At 41.0% G+C, this 21,247-nt stretch overlaps 1 protein-coding gene across 4 annotated transcripts in view; it reads left to right on the top strand.

Moving 5' to 3' along the window:
* The window catches only part of DACH2 (dachshund family transcription factor 2), a 249,054-nt gene extending 231,275 nt beyond the window's left edge, over positions 1–17,779 (top strand). For 3 of the 4 annotated variants that reach the window (XM_032702180.1, XM_032702182.1, XM_032702183.1), the window contains exons 8-12: positions 1,847–1,992; positions 2,517–2,664; positions 5,295–5,438; positions 8,419–8,484; positions 16,887–17,779. In XM_032702180.1, the coding sequence (XP_032558071.1) occupies positions 1,847–1,992; positions 2,517–2,664; positions 5,295–5,438; positions 8,419–8,484; positions 16,887–16,924 (542 nt within the window). In that variant the 3' untranslated portion in view covers positions 16,925–17,779. The remainder of the gene's footprint in view (positions 1–1,846; positions 1,993–2,516; positions 2,665–5,294; positions 5,439–8,418; positions 8,485–16,886) is intronic. The other variant, XM_032702181.1, reaches the window with a different exon arrangement.
* Positions 17,780–21,247: the final 3,468 nt, after the last annotated feature.

Here is a 21,247-nt window from a genome sequence, read left to right on the forward strand (position 1 = left end):
AGGCAGCTCCTGTTTTTTTATGCATACTTCATGTATTACCTTCTTTTTCAAATGCCACTTCTGTTTAGTTTTTTTGTGACTCCATGGCTTGGCTGTTATTTCTGTGCTGCATCATATGCGACAACTAATCAGTTTATTTTAAAGACTCTGCCACTGATATATTTAAATATGAGAAATGGTGTGTCTGAATCAGCACAAACTCCGTGGTCTGAGCATGTTACCTGAGTTGGGATTTTTTTTAAATGGATCATTTAAATTACATCTAAGATGTTTGCTCCGAGGATGTGTAGAGGTTACTGGCTTTTGTTATTAGTCCTGAAGAATCATTATGAAGATGTTCTGTTTAATGAACTCACACAGCAAAACCAAAATACTCCCTAAACAGAGATTTCAAAGAATACTTGAAAACTATTAATGCTCCTGGTTTGTTGTCAGGTGGGTGTTTTAGACACACAGCAAAAAGTGCTGCTCGATGGAAGCTCCTGGAGTTTGTTACACGAGGAAATGTGCTGCTGGGGAGACACCTTGGGTTAATTCATTGTTGCCAGATTCTTTCTGAGTTGTTTTTCCATTAAATAAGAGGGAAAAACGGCCTACTTGTAAATCTGGGCTTTAATAATGTGACCAAAATACTTGACAGACAAAACTGGTGTGCAGCTGCCCTGAGCAAGCACTGGCATCGTGAACTCCTGGTCAGTGCAGTAGGCACAAGCTTTACTAAAAGGCAGTTGCTGAGGAGATATTCATCATGATTTCTACAAGTGCAGGATCATAATATATATAGGCTGGATTTTCATGGAATATTACACAGAAATATTCTTTTATATTTCAGGGTAAAAGAAACGTACCAAGTTTGACTTTAGGGACTGCTAGATGTTAGTTTTGTAGTTTTCAGGGATTAACTCTGTGTTTAAAATGAATACGAGGGAAGAAGTACTCACAGGGATCTGAGAGAAGGAGATACATTTACTGTCCTAAAAGATGGTTAAATTGTTCTCTTCAAAAATGCGAGTTCATAGGTGATGGTACTGATTCTTCCCCAAATTTAGAGGATTTTTGAAAAATAATTACTAATGTTGCTGTTTCTCTCTGGATACACATTTCTACTGTCTGAGCACAGCTTGATCTATGTCAACATGATGTATTTGAAACAAGGGGTGAAGGAGAGGCTGCCAGGTCCTGGTTTTACACTCTGTAAGAAATACAGTGAGGACAGGAGCCATTCCTGTGACCCCACCACCACCCAGCTCTCTCTCCACCTGCCTTGGAAAGAACTCAGCAAGGCATTTTTGGCTGCTGTCAGTGACTAGAAAGGCTGACAGCAGCCAGGTACCTGTTCAGGAACCCACGCTGACACTGTCCTGACACCACAGAGCAGGAGGGGATGGATGACCCAGTGGAGATTATTTACTGCTGGGCATGGGAAGGGTAAAGGTAAAGGAGTAAAGAGATGTGATCCATTCCTTGATTAGAATTTTGCCAAGGTTATAGCAACAAAAAAAGCACATCACAGAATGGCAAACGTGATAGAATGAAGAAAGGTCATTCAGGTTTAATGAACTGCGTAATACAGTTATAATTCTGTAGTATAATTCTGTAGAATTTGAGATATAATAGTCTGTACTCTATTACAGCTGTGTTACAGTCTCAGTATATTGATTATTGTTCTGTATTATTTTGCAAACTTACCTTGGCAACAATCCCAGCTGCCCAAAGGCTGAAACAGTGTTCGATTTCCTAATGCACTTGTATTTACTTCCAGGTAAAGAGAATGCTGGTTTCTAGAAATTACATTCACCTGTATTTCCAATGCTTTCTGATGTCCCTTTAAAACCTGTCTTTGCAGAAGAGGTCCAAATTGCCATTCCAATAATGAAACCAACCTTAGATAAAGTCCAACTGGCTGGACAGGCCTTGCCTCCTGGATTTCCGGCGCCATTTCTTTTTGCTGATGGTCTTTCATCAGTAGAAACACTATTAACCAACATTCAGGTAAATTATTCTCTACAGGGCCTGGCTGTGTCATGATGGATAACATGTGTTTCTTTTTCGCTCTTAAAAAAGTTTTAGGAACTATTTTGTATCTGCAGTTCTCATTTCTTCTATTTCACATAATGCTTAGATTTCCACTCCCTGACATTACTGATTGTGAGAGGGTTTCATACATTGTCTATTTGACTTCATAATTGGCAATAATAGTCATATTAAAATTCACCAGTCTCATTATTCCTCTAGTGTGTTCCCCCAGCAGCTGAACAAGGTCAGCACTGACATGGCACTGTGTTTATAACAAACCACAGCAGGAGGACGAATTAGCCAAACTTATACCCAGTGATTCCATGCCACAAAATTCCTCATATTTTATGTACTTCAAATGCCCAATTGTGCTCCAGGTCTATGGGTTCCTGCTTTTAATTTTTCTGTTTTCCTAGAGGATGTAAAAGAAACAAATGGATGAATTTTGTGACCGCTGCAACAAGATTGTGTTTTCAGAGCTTGCATTTTGTGTGCTTTAGGGCTTACTCAAAGTGGCTGTGGACAATGCCAGAGTCCAGGAAAAGCAGATACAGCAGGAAAAGAAAGAGTTAAAGATGGAGCTTTGTAGAGAGCGAGAACTACGAGAGAGCTTGGAAAGGCAACTCACAGCTGAGCTGCAAAGCAGAGGTGAGTGAATGAAAAATGGAGTTTAGGTATCTATTAAATGTGTAACCCTTTGGCATTTCCAGCCAGAGCTGTCGAGGGCTTGGAGTTAACTGACACACTCCAGCACTGCAGCAGTGGACTAGCACTGGTAATGGAAGATTTAAATTTAATAAAGCCAGAATGAAGCACCCTTTCCTGTGAGCAGACAGAACAGTGACTGAAGGATTATTTCCTGGAGGGCAAGTGGCTGCAGAGAGTTTTGGTGGGTTCTGAGGAGTGAAACTGGAGCAGTTCCATGGCTTTCAGGTATATTAGTATCACTCTGCCCAGGCATTCCTGGCCTGATTTCTTCATTTGACATCCCTTATTTCTTTTGGTTTCTGCTATTATCCTCCAAGCACTGAGAATCAGTCTTACTGTGAGGAAGATACGGCTGTAATTTGGGTTTTTAGGTGATTTTTTTCATCACCTTACTACTTACTTCCTTAGCCCACATTTCTGCAGTTTCAGTGCTAGTCAGTTTGTCTTGTAGAGAACTTCAGTGCAGTAAAATAGGCAGAACTATTAGAAATTGTCTGCCCAAGTACGAGAGCTGAAGCAAATAACCCTAGGTAATTTTATTTGCCATCAGGGGAGAGTGAAGTACAATAACACACCCCAAATGGGGCCTTCTAAGACAAAACCATGACTGTTTGGAAGCTTTTGATAATAATAGGCAATTAAATTGGTAAATCTGAATTTCTCGCCGTGCTGTTGAAAAGAAGGCAGTATTCTTTTTAAAATTCAGATCTGCATCTGAAGGAAAGGAACAGCACTTCATGTGCCAAGAGCTACTTCTAGATTATATCCATGAAATCAGAAAGATAAAACGAGATAAGACCAAAAATGTAGGTGCCAAGTCCTGTCTTCCTGTTTTGAATGGAAATGAGGTGTGTGGAACAGAGCTGTCTGCAGCCCAGGTCTCACTTAGAGACACCAAAGGGCACTTCTCAGTTGAGTAGTGGTGGGTCAGAAAATACTACTGAAGTTGTTAAATTGCAGTGGGTGTCCAGAAATGTTGCATCACCCCAGTGTAAGTGTGGATGGCACTGTGTCTTTCTGTAAACCAAACCTTAGGACAGCACACTTGCACCTCCTGAGTCACATTTAAGTCACCAAAAACCTTAAGGCATTCACAGACTTTGTTGGCTTCTGACTTGAAAGAGAATTTCACCAATAATCAGTATCATCAGAATTGTTTACCTTTCAGGTTATCACCACGTTCACATCTTTATTGTTACAGAATATATGTCAGAGATAGGCTTTTTCACATGGGCTGGCCAGTTTTCCAAAGTTAGGTTCTATAGATCACATTCAACCATTCATCATTTATTAAGTCCCTCAGAGGTTTCCCGTGCAATGGTATCCTTTAATTTTTCCTAGAGCATTCACAAATCCAGAAAGCTCTGTAAAAGTCACTAAGAATTCAGTGGTCCAGACCTTGCTAAAAATGTTCTCCTGCTAGTTCTGAGAACATATGTGGGCATCAGCCTTCTGGTCCAGCTCATCTTCCTTGTGCCAATCCAGTGTGCCAGCTGATCACAGACTCCTGGAACATGGGGTGCTCTCAGGAGGAGAGATTTCCTGAACACAGGATAGACTCAGCAGAAGTGTGGTGATGGGCCTGTAGAAATCCTACCAGGGAAGGGAACTGCAGATCCTGCAAAGAAGAGACACAAGAGAGTGTGTTTGCAGCAGTGGTGCAAGAAAAACAAGTGTAAGAAACCAATAAAGACAGGTTACTAAGGACAGTAAGGACAGTCCATCAGCCACAGGAGCACGGGAAGAGGGGCTGTTGGCAGTACTGGTAACCTGGGACTGGAGAAAAAAAAAAAAAAGGTTAAATATGGGATTAAGATTCAGGGTTTGAAAAGGAAAAGGCTTAAAAGGTGCATTTTATTGCTTGAGTTTATATAGGTGAGGGAGTACAATCATAGCCAATGTCAGCAGTTCTCCATGCAGATATTGATCATCTGGCTACAATTAATACTGTACAATTCTCTAGTTATGGTTTTAGCTTTATAGTTGGCTTTAAAACTGAGATTAGTCAGGAATACTGTTTTCTGCCAAATCTCCCATGGCACTACCAGGGGCCTGAGGATGATGTTTGTCAAGGCACTGGTTCTGCTTTCCATGGGTAAAAGAGAGAAGATGAGATGACACCCCCCTTCTCAGTGCGTCGTATTTACCCACCTAACTCAGCTTGTCAATGGCCTTACACCTGGCTTCTGTCTTGGGCAGAGGTTCTTGATATTTCAGTTATTCTGCTTCAGAATTAACCCAACTGCTGCTCCATTTTTACCCCCAAAATTACCACTTTATTCCCTGGGATTTCACTCTCTGCACCCTCAGTATTCTCAGATTCAGATTCTCTTCCACTGCACACAGACAGTTCACCTGCAGAAATAAATTCCACTTCCTTTTAATGTTAGAAGATATACCTAAAACTGAATCTTTGACACATTCAGGAGACTTCCTCCATCCATGGGGAGTGTCAGTGTCTGGAGCTGGAACTGGGCATTTGAGTACTGAACATAAACAAATTTTTTACTGTCTCGGTCATCTATTAATTGTGCCTTAACAGCCTTTCTTACACCGTATTTACATTTCAGCAACAATTCAGAAACGCTTGAAGAAAGAAAAGAAGGCAAAGAGAAAATTGCAAGAAGCTTTGGAATTTGAATCTAAGAGGAGAGAACAAGTGGAACAGGCGCTTAAACAGGCCACATCAGGTGACGGTCTCAGGATGTTAAATGGTAATGTCTTAGTTGGCCTTTCACAGTCAGCTTAAAATGATGTTTAATTGAGTGGAGGAAAAAAAATAAGATGGTGCACAGAGCAAATTCCAGAATGAAACCTCACAATTCTTTCCTGAAATAATAAAAAAAAATCTATTTCAGGCCATGTGCTCTGGGTCATGAATTAAAAAAAATTAATAAGTCTGCAAGTAGAGAAACAGACAGAGCAGTTTACACAGAGATGACAAGAAATGCTGAATATATTACAGAGAAATCTGTTACAGTGCCAGCTAAGACAATGTGAAATTTGGTTCCTATAAGGTTCTCTGAACTCTTCTCTCCCAGCAGATTCATTTTTAGAACTGCTGAGCTTCATTTTAAAAGCCATTTGGCTGAAGTTTGCTCAGCCTCAGGACCTATTAAGTTTGTTAAATATGTATCAGCTTTCAGAGCTGACTGGGTTTTGAATACTTCCCAAATATTCTTTTGAGACAAAAGCAAATCAGTTCATCTCCTACACAGTGCTTATGTTCTGAATACTGGGAGGATTTGCCTCTCCTGCTTAAGATGGTTCTAGCCAAAGTTTAGAGCTTTGCTTTGAATCTTTAAGACTGAACCTAGTTGAGTTTTAATTAATTTCAGGTTCTGTATCTAAGGTTTAGTCTGTACCTCCCTACTCTGAAGTCTCTACAGAGGCTCAGGAATCAGAGAGGTGTTCAGGCTCTGCTGTGTTTGTGTCTCCTGTGGTCTGTCTGTTAATTTGTACTGCCTGCTTTGGGCACTGCTAGAGCCTGCAACCAAAAACTGCCCGGACTGCTGAGTGAAAATGCTGACTGTAGTTTGTGTGGGCTGCCCAGACTGCTCTTTAGAGTCAGGGCAAGGCTGTCTCTGTGAGCTGGCACCTCACTCCGTGGTGGACCGTGAGCTGTGATTTATCTGGAGCACTCAAGAGACATAAACTCAGTGAGTAGGAGAACAGGATCTCTCAGAGCCATCCTCATCTGCTGGGGTTTCCAGCCCAGCACATCACTGTGAGCAGGGCCTGCCTGGTGTTCCTGGAGCCCCACCAGTGCCCGGGGCTGATCCAGGTGTGAATTTACAGCCACAGTCACACCATGATGAGGGACAGGGACCCAGGGCAGAGTGGGTGGACAGAACCAGCAGAAATCTTTTCCTCCTCTGGATCAGACAAATGCCCACATTGGATCCACGGTCAGAACCAGCACCTTGAGATGAATGTCAGAAAACAGCCAAAATCCTGCTGTACTGTAAGGTCATTCACCCAGGTTGTGCCACTGCAGGGAGGCACCTGCTGCTCACACACCAGTCAGGAGCACCCAGCAGTTCTGGAGCCACAAATCCAGGGATGCCAACGTGCCATCAGTGTGATTAACACACCTTTACATCTGCTGGTGTGGACCTGGCTGTAAGTTTGATTTGCAGGCACACTCAGGTAGTCATATATGTGTTAGTGCCTGCAAGAGGCTGATATTTACATGCTAATCTGATTGCACATGCAAATCAGGTAGCTCATTAGCATCTTAATCCACAATTTAATTGCAGGTACAATTTTATGACAACAAAATGTGAAGGGCTATTCTGAGTATTTTTGATTTAACTCTGACGGTCTGTCTCATTTAACAGATGCTGTTATTAGTTACAGATGACTTTGTCATTTTTTGTATATACAACATGAACTCTGAAGGGTTTGAAAAGAAAGAACCTTTTCAGACTGATAGATCAGTGCCCTGGGCTTGCCTTCAAAACAGGAATCTGAGTAAGGGAAACCCTATGGAATAGCAGTCACTTGCAATTTTATAAGAAAAGATTGTATATATGTGACAATATTACTTTTTAATCATATATCTTTACAGAGCTATATATGCATACATGACCTATATTTCATTTACTCATATATTATTAAGATATTACCCTTCTGTGTAAGGACTTTGCAGGGTTGTCCTGCTTGACACAGCTGGTGCTGTGGGGTGACCAGCAAAATATCCCCAGTGTCAGATACTGACGCTCCAACTAAAGGGATCTGCAAAAGCAACAGTGCGGTTATTCTCTATTTGAGAAAGTCCAGGACAGGCTTCTGCACAGAAAACCTCCCAAACTGTACACACAGTTCCCTTTCAGGTGTGGGTTTTTCCTTGCTGTGATTTCTAAGTGCTGTGTTATAAGGGAAGCAGATGTTTCTCCAGGATTTGAGGTGCCGTGGATTCAAATCACATACCCTTCATGCTAATCCTTGTTGGCACAAGGTGGATAATGGCATCTGTTATCGTAACACCCTGGGGTGTTGGAGCCCCCGCCCCCACCCCAAGGACTGTGCAGACAGAAATATTGTCAATATGGAATTAAATAGTTCCAAAGCGAGTATCGTTAGGAGACTCCTTCTCAGGGCACAGTCCTCTTTGGAAAGCTCTTCTTAGAAGTCAGGAAATATTTCACACAGTATGACAGATGTGGTTTGGGTTTGGGTGGTAACACGTGCTTACACAGCCTGAGCTGAGGTTTTCAGTGCAATTTGCACAGCCCTTGTCTGTAACATGCCCTCACACAAACTGATACACACACATACACAAAACTGTTGCCTGGCACTGAATGTATTCTTAAATTCTTTAATTTAAAGGTATTTGGCTGTATAGGAGAGTCAATGTATTTTAACATTAAGCAGTTTAATTTTGACTTTTATTTTTCATATGTCAGATGCCCTCATTCTCCAAGAGGTTTTTACAGACATATTAATACCACATGTTGGTTATTATCTGATCGTCAGACAAATGTGAAGCACATTAAAAATAATTCACTGTGAGACCAGCAATGTTTGCACATTTTGGAGACAATTTACTACTGAAAATTCTATGAGGACCAAATGTTTTATGCAAGACCGTGTAACTTGGAGATCACCCTAGTTTGCTATAAATATTTTTCTAAAGATGCATGAGAGAGGGGCAAAGGGGAATGCATTAATCTTCAGTCTCACATCTTTCAGATGCTGGAATCCCAGATATGGAAATAGAACACAACGGAACCCAACATGACAGTGCAGCAATGCAAGGTGCAGTATGTACCACAGCCCCTCGCCTACCTGGTTGTCGTGAGCCACAGTAAAAATTAAATGTGTTGCAGAATAGTTTTTGTATCTGTTTTTTTGCTTTAAGATAAATGTGAATTATACAACTTCAGTGTGCTTTCCTGTTTGATATAGAAAACTGTGTAAGAGCAGTACTTAACAAGACCAGAAATCAACTTTGTTTAAGTACAGGTGTGAGAACCTCATATTTATCTATCAGATATATGCTCTTAGTTCAAACGGGGGGTTACATTTGATGTGTCTTTTTAAAATACTTCACTTGTGATCCTTACCTACCTTTCAAGATCACAGGTGTTTTCAGAAAGTAAATGAAGTGTAGGTGAAGAAAGAAAGCCATGTTCACGTTCTAAGTTAACCAGTGCTCCTTTTTTCTCACTGTTCAGCACCAACATGCACTGTCTGAGTGCTTCCCAAAGAGTAATACATGTGTCGTGGTGTAAGGAGTTGTCTCATCATCCTTTGGGGGAGCTGAGCTATAGAGTCCTAAGGGATTTTCCCAGTACCATTGGAAGCCTGTTTGAGCCACACGGTCACCTGTGATAAAATTTGGTCTGAGCAATTACTGAAATTCTGTAACTTTGGAGAATGTCCAGTTTGTAGAGTTGCTTTTCTGTAAAACCAGCCTTTTTCTCCCTTCAGTCCTGTGCCATATTCGTTCCAGACCATTCAGTTCTGTGCTGGCTGCTGCCTCTTTCAATATATCTGCTTGTTCTAAGAGCAATTCCACCCTTTTTACGGCGTCATGTAATGGTAATGTGCAAAAATACCGTGTGCTGAGGTAACTAAAGACAGTCCCTTCTGTGCAGACAGAAGAAGGGCTGCAGTGCAGTTACAGACACAGACCTCACTTGAGCATTTCTCAACTGGTGAAGGCTTGACTTCACATACCTCTGGTGTGCATCTGTTGTCCATCTGTCATCCGTACAGGAAAGCTTTCAAATATTTTTACTGTTGTCTCTTTTTTGTGATTTTAGGTTCATATGCTCTGTATTACAGAAAAGGAGAATCACAGCTTTATTGTAAAGCCTATATATACGTATAACATATGTGTGTGTATATATATATATATGTACACAGATGATTAGAGTTGTGCTCTAAATTTTGCAATTGGAAAATTGCTGCTGCCAGAAATAGTCTAAATGTTGGATAAGCAGTTGGGACACATGTGTTTAAATTTGACAGGCAAAATGTTCCTGTTTCTGCTCTGTTCATGATACCTGCTGGAATGAGTGCTCAGTGTTCTTCTAACACAGTTCTGAGAGTCAAAGGTACATCTGGGCAGACTCTTGTAAAGAAAAGAAAGGTAATTTCAGTTTTCAGTTGAAGAAAAAAATTACACTTGGCTCAAATGTGTCTTCACATCAAAAATGATTACAAATACTGTGAGGAAAGTGATGCATAGCCAATTCCAACAACCATTTACTTAAAGGAATTAAGAGAACTCTCTTATATTACCTTTAGTAGTTTATTAATACACAGAAAAATGTTGTGATTTTACCATTTTTATTTCAGGTTGTTTTGGGGGATTTTTTTTTTCCCCCTTTTCTTTTAATCTGATCCCAACAACATCATTCTTTAATTGTAACAGGCTTTGGCTCATGAAGTATTTGTTCAGGTTAAAAGCCTGGCCAAAGGAACAGCTGTGTATCCACAGTGTTCAGTGTCTGTGGGCTCAGTGCATGACCTGTGCAGTGGGAGCTGCAGCCCTGTCCCATGTCCCTGCATAGCAAAGCCTCCCTTCCCTTCCTTTCCCACCATAGGGACTGGCAGCTCCAGTGGTCTGACCTCTCTGCTCATATGGAAACATGGGGAGCAGCTGAGCCAGTTGGTCACACTACACAGCTGATAAAAAGGTTTCTGAAGAGCTCTCGGTAGAGCTTGTTTAGATTTCAAAGTGTTTCTGTCCTGTAGCACCGTTTCTTTCATTTTATTTTTTTTAATGCTGATACTGTAATAACTTTTTATTCTCTTTCCCTTTGATTCCCATTTGTGTTCCTGACAGCTACTATTGCACTGCCAGCTTTAACAATTCGAGCACACTCCCTCGTTGCCCCTTCATTTGCCACCTTTGTTTTTCGGGCCCTGGGAGGAGAAAGGGTCAAAACACATGTCCCTAATACAAAGCTCTTTCCAAGCTTCCAAAATCTCTCTCTACTGCACAGAAAAAGGCTTTAGCATCAATGCAGACCTTTCTTTTTCTGTTGTCAATAGCTCTGCTGGACAGAAATCTATCATTCACACGGTGCCTTTCCTTTGAAATTCAATTAGTTCCACTGCCAGTATCTCCTTAAGACGGTTTAAAGGAAAATTACAGAACTACTGCACAGCCACCTTTCACAGTGATTAAGTCATATCATATTTTATGCTCATTTCTTAAAATGATTTTATTAACACAAGCTGTTCATGTACTACATTTCTGATCTGCATTATAAATCTTTTCCATTTAGTTGACTCATTTTCTCTCCGCTTTGTATATTAATTGAACGGAAATTTCACGCAGATGAGACTTGAAACTTTTCTGTACTTTACAGTCTAATACTTCCATCCTCCATATACTGAATCTTCTAGTTCAGAACTTGATCTGGGAGGCTTTTAGCTGACGGAAGAGAACAGCAGTAGTTGCAGTGGTCATGAAACTCCTGCAGTAGGAGCGGGTGATGAGCACACAGAACCCTCCTGCTCCCCTTGCATCGCTCACTCGTGGGCCAGCACGATAGTACATCAAGCATTTTATCAACCAGTCTACCTTTCACATAAAATAAACATACTGGGTGTCATTAAGTGCACCTTCAGATCAATGATTTTTGCAAATGACATTCAAGTACCATTCGAGTAGTGCATTTTTGCTGATAAAAGCAAATTAAATTAGCACAACTACAAGTGTGCTGATAAAAACTAAAACCGAACAGCAGCACCATTAGCTAACAAAGTAATATTTTCTCTTTACTGCTTTCTGCCATTTAGTTATTATCCTATTGGAAATCTAATTATAATCCTTTTACTCCCTAGTCAAACTTCACAGTTTTTGCAAGCTTAGCACTGACAAGTGATTTCATTACATTTGATTGCCCGCGCCCAGATTGACTTAACTTCACTCCGAGACCTAAAAGCCCTCTCAGTTTCTCAGATTCCCTGTTTGCACATTACAGCAACAGCTCCTTTAATTAATTAGCATGAACAGCAGTAACATGAACTGCTGAACAGAAAATAACATCATTTTATGATCGCAGGGAGACTTCTCCTTTTGCATGTTTATACCTTAGTTAACTTTTGTATTACGATATTTCATTGTTAGGGGATATTGGAACAATCAGCAGAGCAATGTTAGCTTAAAAACTTAAAAATTAGATGTTACTGTAATACTTGATGATAACAATTTACAAAAAAATAAAATCCTCTGCGTTTCAAGAAGGAGGCAGCAGCACAGGCTGCTCACAGACAGGTGAGGTGAGAACATGGTTCACTGTACCTGCAACAGGAGACGACCCAGGGCAGGTGCTGCTGCTGCTTTTGTTTGTGAAATAATCTGGCAGAGATTTGGCACAAAACCTCTCAGTTACTAAAAAGTGAGTAACTTTTTATTTTTGGATTTTTGGAACTTATTTGGGGTTTTATAATGAAGAAAACTGTGCCATATTTTTTTAGTATTGTGATCTAACCAGTCAGTTTCTAAATCCAGCCTTCTCCGTTTGAGTCTTGGGCCTTTTCTTCTTCCTCCTGCCCAAGCTGGGCTCTGTCCCTGCTGCATGTCCTGCTCTGGATGCTCTGTGTTATTAAACCCTTAGTAGTTACCTTGTGCAATGGTTCTAGAAGAACTCTTCTCAAGTTCCTGTGCAGCTACCAGACTGTGACACCCGTGCACACAGCAGCCAGTGTGGCTCAGAGCTGCTCTTCTGCTCCCCAAGTTCAGTGAGGAGCTGTGAGGTGCCTGCCCTGGCTGAGTCATTTTAGTCTCAGTGCTGTTTCTCCTTTTGGCACACAGTGTTTTTCTGGCTGTCTCTCTCTGTGTAAGCCTGTACACACAAAATACGAGGGAGGGCGCTGAGATTTTGTGATTTGCATGAAACAGAAGGTGGGTAAAGGTTTCCTCAAGAGACCACTGAGCATGGAGATCTGGACCTGTCTGTCCTTACAAAGGGCTAAAACATTTATTCAGTAGTTCAGTGTCTGTAGGCTTGAATATTTCCTAAGCAGGAACCACTAACCACTGTGTTACCTCCCTACCTGCTCAAACTGACTGTGGCAATCCAGCATCTGCATGGTCTGTGCTCAGTGAGCTTGTCCTTGGCTGTTGTTACTTACTGGAAATCCTGTTTTTAGTACAAGTGTTTTCAGCTCTATTAATGTTTACGTGGAAATGTTTGACAGGGTAGTCTTAAGCACAGAATAAGTGAGGAAGAAAGCTTAAACCAGCAGGTCTGTGAGTGAACTGCGCTGGAGGGTCAGGCAAGCATGCTCCTGTCTGTAGGGAGGAGATGTCAAGGCAGCACTGGACATCAGAGTGCACATCAGCAGGGGTGGAAAGAGGCCATAGGAAAGTGTGAGGGGTTAAAAGAAAGCAAACCAACCTTGGTTAGTACTGCTGCAGAAGCACCATTTATTATCCAGGTTCTTCCATGGGTCTGGAGGAAGCCATGCCCTGCTCAACGTGTGTTACTTTTGGATGCTCAGTTTGGACAATACTTGCAGATGAAGGGAGAAGTTTTGCTGGACAACTAATAAGCAGGCAAAGAAGTCAGTTTTCCTGTTGTCATTCAGCTGAGTGACCAACCCAAATCCATGAGAGCTGGCTGCAAGCCAGGTCTTTTTTTTTATCGTTATAGTGAAGGAATCCTTTGCCGTGTTTTGTAATTGCTGTGGCCTTTACCCAGCCTGGATGCAGCCTCCTTCCAGGCAGGCAGCACTCCTGTCTACCAAGAGGATTAGAGAAGGAGGGTTTTCTGAGGGCTATGGTCTGCAGTAGAACCAAACTGTTCTCTCATTTTTTTCTTTTTCTTTCTGCAAAATGAGAGACTGGTCCAAACTAATTAGCCCCAGCTTTGCAAGTTAATTTATTGTTATTTCCCACGTGTTGCTGCATCCAGGGCTGGGCTTGGCTCTGATCTAACTGAGGTGCTGTTCACACAGCCTGGCAAGGGTGGAGAGATCAACTCCTGTCCTGTAGGATACTTGTAGTGTGCTGTCAGACCCTTGGATCCATCCCCTCCAGCAGGAGTTGTGCAAGGGCTCTGAGAGTGCATTGTCTGGCTACAGAAACTGCCAGGTCCCAGCTCCACCTGCCCTGTTTTCCAGCTGCTCTCCCAGCTCCTCCTCCAGCTCAGTTGGCAAAGTGGCATTTCCAGTTTATTATTTCATCTCTACAACCTGTAGTGCTGGTTGTAGTGCATTTTATAAACTGCATGTGTAATTTACAGTTACTGATACAACAAATTTATCCTGGTTTTCTCATTACAAAGCAGATCCCAAATTTCCTCCCTTCACCAGTTTACTGTGTGCCACAGTTACCTGGCAATCCTAGGGTGTAGCTGTGGTGCATTGCTCCCCAACCTGGACTGGATTTGCACACCAGCATTGCCAGGGCACATTGGGAGGGTACACAGTTTTGGTTTTAAAGTAGTTTTATGGAAATAACAGCCAAATTCTCAACTTGAAATAGAGGTCTTACAACCAGAGCCTCAAAAAAGATTCAGGAAATTAGGAGATGTTGAATAGGCTGAAAAAAGAAAACAAAATAAACATGTATAAATATGCAGGTGATGATTATTGCCTTTGGATTTGTCTGTTATACACACATTAAAGCCTTGAACGATGATATTGTGGCTAAAAAGAGTGCAAGAGCTGAATATACCCTGGACTAACAACTCAGGGAAGAGAATGCCATCCTGAGGGAAAATTCCAGTAATTATTAACACAGGCTCTGGCTCACCAAGGAACTCTGAGATCTTTACTTGTCTTACACATTGTGAAGGGGAAAAAAATCCCTTCTAAATGTCTTGCTTATTAAGCCAGTCATGCATTGCTCTGTAGGCTGTAAAGCAGTGTAACATGCACAGGGGGCTCATAAGCATATTTAGTGTTAGGGAATATCATTTATACAGTTTTTATATTGTCAGTATTACCCCTAGAGAATGAGATTAGGCTTTAAACTACTGTAAATCTACGCTTTTGCTCACCTTTGTATAATTTCGGTTTTTAATAGAATGAAGCCCACATAAATGAATATTTGATTAAGGGATAAACCTTATAAAAGAATACATTTATTGCACACAGATTTATTCAAATCTTTGCTGTATAATACAGTAAAATGCTATAAAATGGTCTGTAGCTTGCAGTCAGCTGCACTGAGGAGATGGTGAATATTCTCCAGAAAAGATTAATTTGACAACATCACATTGTCTTTCCTGTGTAAGTGGGGGCACAGCTGCTCCCAGCACGTTAATTCCTCAGAGGTGGTTGCTGTGTGACGTGGTTAATGCCATGGAGTTCAGTTTATTGCACAGCAACAAAAAAGTGTTTTAATTTCTGGAGAATAATTGAGAGCGTTGTAAAAAAGGAAATATTTAACTGTGCACTTTCTGTTCACTGATCAATGACATCCCCTGAGTGGCTGCACTGGGCTTTAGCTGTGGCATTTACTTTGTCTCTTACAGGTATTCCAGATACCTCTGTTGAACTTTCTTAGAGAAATAAAGGAAATTGGAAGGAAATATGGAAACCTGTTCTGAAGTTTAGTCAGGCCTTCAGCACTCAGTACCCTCAGTGTCCACCTCTTACCTTAGCTAGAAAAATATTTTTTAAAATACAATAAAAATATCAAGAACAGCCTGCACTGGGAAGGTGTCAAGTGCAGCTTCTTAATGATCACAAGGAGAGAAATTAAAACAAACCCCACAGTATCCAATAGTTGCATTTCTGCTCACCCCCTCCCCAGGCTTCAGTATTTCCCCCACTAAGTTTAAGACAATAATTTTCATCAGCCAAAGGCTTGAAACAAATTAATTTGAGTCACTTCTGTGGAGGTTCCCATGCTCCCAAATGTTCCTCTGGAGCTGTTATGTCCCTGGCTCTTCCGATCTTTATTTGTGCTTACGTCCAAAATACGTATTAAATCATCTTGGTTTGGAGAGTCTGAGCCTCCTTAAAACCACGAAACATTCAATTCCTAATTAGCTGTTTCCTGTTCCTAATGAAGTGAACATGTCGGATTTGGATTAAAATTCAGCTACTGCTCTCCTCTGTTTATGGTTCCAGATGTTTTTGTTTTATCTAGGAGGTTACTTTGACAGCTACTGCTAAATGATAAATCACTCATATTATAGCTGAAATGCATTTTGAAATTGAAATGTGGCAAACTTGGAGATTGCTCCGAGGATCAGTGTCAGTTAGCAGGTCAATACTTCCTCGATCCTTAGGAGTGTTCAGTATTGGCATATGTAAAACAGTAATGGGAGAGATGTCAACATTATACAAAATGCTTCTCCATATTATCATTTTGCTATCATCTTCCAGATCAGTACTTGCAGATTTAGCTGGGTGGATTCATGATTCATTGTATAATGAACAGGAGTATGGATTCTTGTTAGCTTCAGTTTCTGTGGGCATTTCAATATTTATTTTTTTCTCTGGGCTTGAAGTCGCTTAATGTGAAAAATCACAGTTGATAGGTAATGTAAGTAGGAATATATTTATGAAGGAAATAAGTGTTTTTCTACTTCATTCTCTAAATAAAGAAATAGAATTTTAAATGAAATGTGGTGGTTTGTGAATGAAAGAACAGTTTTCTAAGAACAGATCTTGATTTACATTTTCTTAAAGCACTGCAGTTTTGGTTTAACACCCTGTTCCCTGGCAGGTTCTGTGCATGTGATAAGGGTCTGTTGTGAAGCTGGTGCCATGTTACTTGCTCTGTCCTAGGGAGGGAGGCAATCCAACACGGGCTGCCTTCTGGAAAAAAAAAAAAAGAAGGAAAATGAGTGTTCAGTTAAAAGCAAAAACCATAAAGGAAGAAAATCCAAATCAAGATATTTAGAGCCTGCAGTCAGCAGCTGCTGACTGGAAAAGCAGGGCTGGTGGGTCCTGGGCCCAGCTCAGTACCCACACCTGCACCTGAGTTGGGAGGTGACCAGTGCCCTGAGGCAGCTCATTTCTCTGCCAGACATTCATTTCTTGAGGGCTTGGCTGGGTTTTGTCACCCAGTGCCTCCTTTTCCTGTATAAAACATGCTCACATGATGGAGAGTTTATATCATTTATAGATCTGATCATCTGGCTTGAACTAAAAAGAGGTCCACAAAAAAGTGAGGAAGCCACCAAAGTGTCAGTTAATTATAAAATGTTTTAACTGTGTCATTTTTTTTTTCCCTCCAGAAAACAGAACATACATCAAACCGACCATCATGTACTGAAGGAACCACCTACTGTTGAAAAATGTATAATGACCACTATCTGAAGACTATATAGTTCCTGAGAAATGTCCCTTCCAACCTTTGATGCCTTCAGTACTGTGTGAGGAACAGGATTTGTAGCATGAAACTTGAAGGACAATTCCAAGCAATTTACTGTTGCTGCATTGAAAAACTGCCGTATTAAGACATCCTGAGACTTTTTACAAGCTTACCATACCAAACCAAGCCTGTTACAACAGATCATTTTTAGGTCCCCGGAGATAGAAAGGAGTTTTAGTATTTTTAAGCACATACAGGAATTATTCCCCCTCCCCAGCCCATCCCAAAAAGAACTTTTTTTTTTTTTTCCTTAGGAGGTGGCTATTACTGGATAGCAAAGGCACAATGATTTTAAGCCACACCGGTCCTGCACTGGCTGTACATCAAACAAGTCCAGTTTATCACTGAAACTGTTCAACATGGAGCTGTTTCGATTGTGTTTATAAATTAAGCTTTGTTTACTGAAGCAGATACTCGATATATATTACGTTTTAAAAAGAAATGTGTGTACATTTTTTAAAAGAACGATGTAAAAATTGTCCTTTCATTAGATGACCAATTCAAAAGTGTGAGCTAAACCCTAATAGCTGACGTAATATGAGGATTATAATTGATGCTTTTTTTTTTAATGCTCAGTTCAGCTTGGCTTTTGGTCTTTTAAGATGGAAAAATGAATATGCAGTAGAGTGTTAGATAATGGAAACTTTTAAGTATGGTTTCTCTGTTGTACCATATTAAGTTAAAGTACACATTCTTTGTTAAAAATGTTCTTGCTAAAAATACAGTATTAAAAAGTTTTTTGTTTGACTTTGGAAATCTTTTAAGATTTTTTTTTTTTGGACTGTGAATTCCCATAGTAACTGTACTAATGCAAACCAGTATTTTGCACTATTAAAAATACTTGAAGAAATGACTTAATAAAGAGGGTGGGTTGGTATTAAGCATTTTCCTAATTATTGTATGTTCCAAATTCTGAACTTTGCAACTAAAACATTCCCTTCTCAAAACATGGGACTGAAAGGTGATTTGAGTCAGGTGGAATTTAAGTGATCACCTGTTCCTTCTTTACTTTCATTCCTGGGTCAAAGGCACAATGTTTATTTACTTAAAAACTCCATGTTTACACACAGGTGCCCTGAATTAAATCACTGTCACTTAAAAACAAAAAGGACCTTTAAATAGAGCGATAGGGAATCTATTCCCTGTGATTATGTTTATTTCTGTCTAGATCTATATGTATAATTTTCAAAATTTCTTTTCTTTTTGGCACTACATTTTTTTCTCGTTAGCAGACTTCTGCAGTCAGACACAGTAGAATAGAATCACCTGATTTTTTTTTTTTTGTTCCTAAAAGAAATCTTTTAGCTTAACCAGTGTCAGTTCAAGAAAATATTAGCCTCTGTTTTACCGGTGATAAAAGGACTTATCAGAATATTCTTTCAGTGTACAGAATTGGTTTGTTCCACAGTAATTTTATAGCAGGTGTTCTAATAACTGCATTAATCACACTGCCATTGATCAAACAATCGAAACTTGAATAATGCAAAGAAACAGGAGGATTAAGAATTGTGAGTCCTCCTGACCCTTAATAAAAGCTCATGTGTGACTAAAACACTGCAGCACCCGAACTTGAACTCCACCTTTGAATATATATTAATTTTAGTTTCAATTCCATTGTGATTCTCTGAAGTGAGGGTTGGACCTTAAGTCTAAATCTTACTTTTTAAAAAGGAGTTGAAACAGTCGTTGGGATGCTGCAGCATTTCTGACTGATGGTGCTGGTAGTGCTCCTGAGAAGGGAGGTCTTTGCTGCATTATCCAGTATCCTGAGTTTAGAAAGACTACAAGTAACTGAATAGTTCATTCTTTAAAAGTAGCAACATTTTTGCACTTTCCCTTAATCTCCATAAAGGCTGTTTGAGCACTTTTTTCCTCAGTGGCTGATGTACACATTACAGGAGGCAGCATTGAAAGCCTGTGTTGATTTCTGGTTTGCCCATCACAGACTAGTTTTAAACATCAAAGTACTGACAAATGAGGTTTAGGAGACTCATAAACTTGAGAGACTGAACGTGTCCAGTCCTTACTAGGGGGCTCCTGATAAGTATTGACAGACCAAAGCACTGAGGTTTTTGGTGTCAGCTCAGCCTAAGGAGCACAGTCTGACGAGCACTTTCTGTGGAAGGAACATGTTAAAGCCATCCCGGGGTGGAGCAGGGCAGGAGGCACTTCAGCCTTCAGCACCACACTCCTCCTCACCTGAGGCCATGAGCTGAACAACCCCAGCTGCTGCAGTGCTGGTACCCAGGGAGGGACAGGACCTCTGGGAGGGTTTGGCTTTTGGGTTTGTTTTTGGACGTGGGGCTGAGGGACACTGACAGCCCATCCTCTACAGGGTCTGGGCTGCTGGCAGCTGAGCTGGGGGGTGTTTGCAGCCTGGGGGGCACTGCCAAGGTCGGGGTGCAGCACCCACAGCCCCTCTGCTTCTGTCTCTGACAGCTCTGGGTCCCTACAAAGCATCTTGTTTTGTGGGAATGGCCTTTGGAATGGCTGGGTGCCAGCAGAGCTGGTGGTGGCTGGACACAAGGTGATCTTGGCTAAACACAGGCAGGTTAATGGCCACTATTGCAGCCCTGTTGTGAATCCTGTGTAATGCAAACTGCTGCCACAATAAACCCCAGCAGGATCAATAGTGACCAATCTCCACGTGAAGCCTGGATCTATAGCAGTGCCCAGCGAGAACACTCTCCTTTGGAAATGCAGGCTGTGCATTAAAACCTGAGCTGCTCTAAGTAATTGCTACCTGCGAGTAAGTGGCCCATTAATAAATGTATTTACTGACGATTTCTGGTACCGTGACAAAACGTGGGCTAACCTGAATTGTTGCAAATTTCCCTCACGGCCTCAGCTGATCTCCACAACCACTCCTGTGCCTGTGCACAGACTGAGCCCTAAATACACACGGGACAATTCCCAGCCTGGTCTTGTTACCTTTGGCAACGATGCTGATGGAGGCACTTCCCACTTTCCTACTGCTGCTTCCAGCTGCGGTCCCCCAGCGTCCACCTGCACTGCTGTCCTTGCTGGGATGGGGTGAGGAGGGACAGAGAGGGAAAGGAATTCACAGAGGGTTTTTTTTTTTAAGCCAGGTCATGTGCTCTCACAGTTTTTAGCACATACTACAAATGTTTAGGCACTTTTAAAATCACAATAAACAGTTTGACTTTAGGTCTATCTGCAAATAGGGATGTCTTTGATGAATTGAAGATGGGATGGAGGGGGAGGGGGGAAAAAAGTATTTTTATATTGATGTATTTATAGATGGATAATGATTTGCTACTGCTTTATATTTGTGCATCAAAGAAATCAATTGAAATGAGCCAATTCAGTGCCAGCACAGCACAAATGCTGCAGCTTGCAGCCACCCTTGCCATTAGACCTGAACCTGTTCAGGTCTTATGTCGGAACAGAGCATCCTTTGCATGAATGTTTGGGTGTGGGAATTTAAGGCAGGGAAAAAAGTGGTTTTGGAGCTCATTTTATTAAAATAAAGACTCTCATTTATTCTTACTTCCAGTTAAAAGTACAGTAAGGTTTTACTACATCTTCATTTTATGATTCTGTTGACATAAAGCAAATACAACACCATATATTAAGATGTTCTTATGATAACTGATACTTTACAAATTGGATGCTTTATAATAGTTACACTGTTTTAAAAAGTACATTTGGCCTTGCATGTTTGAAAATGCATACACAGCTTTTTCAAAAACTACACTGAAATGTATATTCCCTGGGCAGTAGTGAATATCCTTTCACCATCTATCAGTTCTTTGGCTGTCTCCAAGAGGGGTTAGTTGTGGGAGAAAAAGAGAGTTTTGCTGTCTGAGATGTAATTTCTCACTTTTCAGAGCTCAGAGCTCCCCACAGGAATTCCCTGGCTGGTGTTTCTGCCACACGAGCTGCAAGAGCAGCCCAGCTCTGTCAACTCAGCTGGGACAGCACCTTGTTTAAGGTCATTATCTTTAAAACAACGATCTTACACGGGTTACAGATAGATAGATAGATAGACAGGCAGACATATGTACACACCTGCTGCTCCTGGTAACAGAGCAAGTGCCCAGTATTCTGGAATAAGTTTTGGCTGGTCAGAGGGAAGATGGAGATGAACCAGCCAGAGAAGTGACACGTTCATATTGAACTTTACAAAATCAGTCCAGCTCTAATTAATCATTGTGTGCCTCAGTCAGCCCATAGTGAGCCAGACATACTTATTTTTCACAA

This window comes from Chiroxiphia lanceolata, chromosome 14 (genome assembly GCF_009829145.1).
Source record: "Chiroxiphia lanceolata isolate bChiLan1 chromosome 14, bChiLan1.pri, whole genome shotgun sequence".
Taxonomy (NCBI): Eukaryota; Metazoa; Chordata; class Aves; order Passeriformes; family Pipridae; genus Chiroxiphia; species Chiroxiphia lanceolata.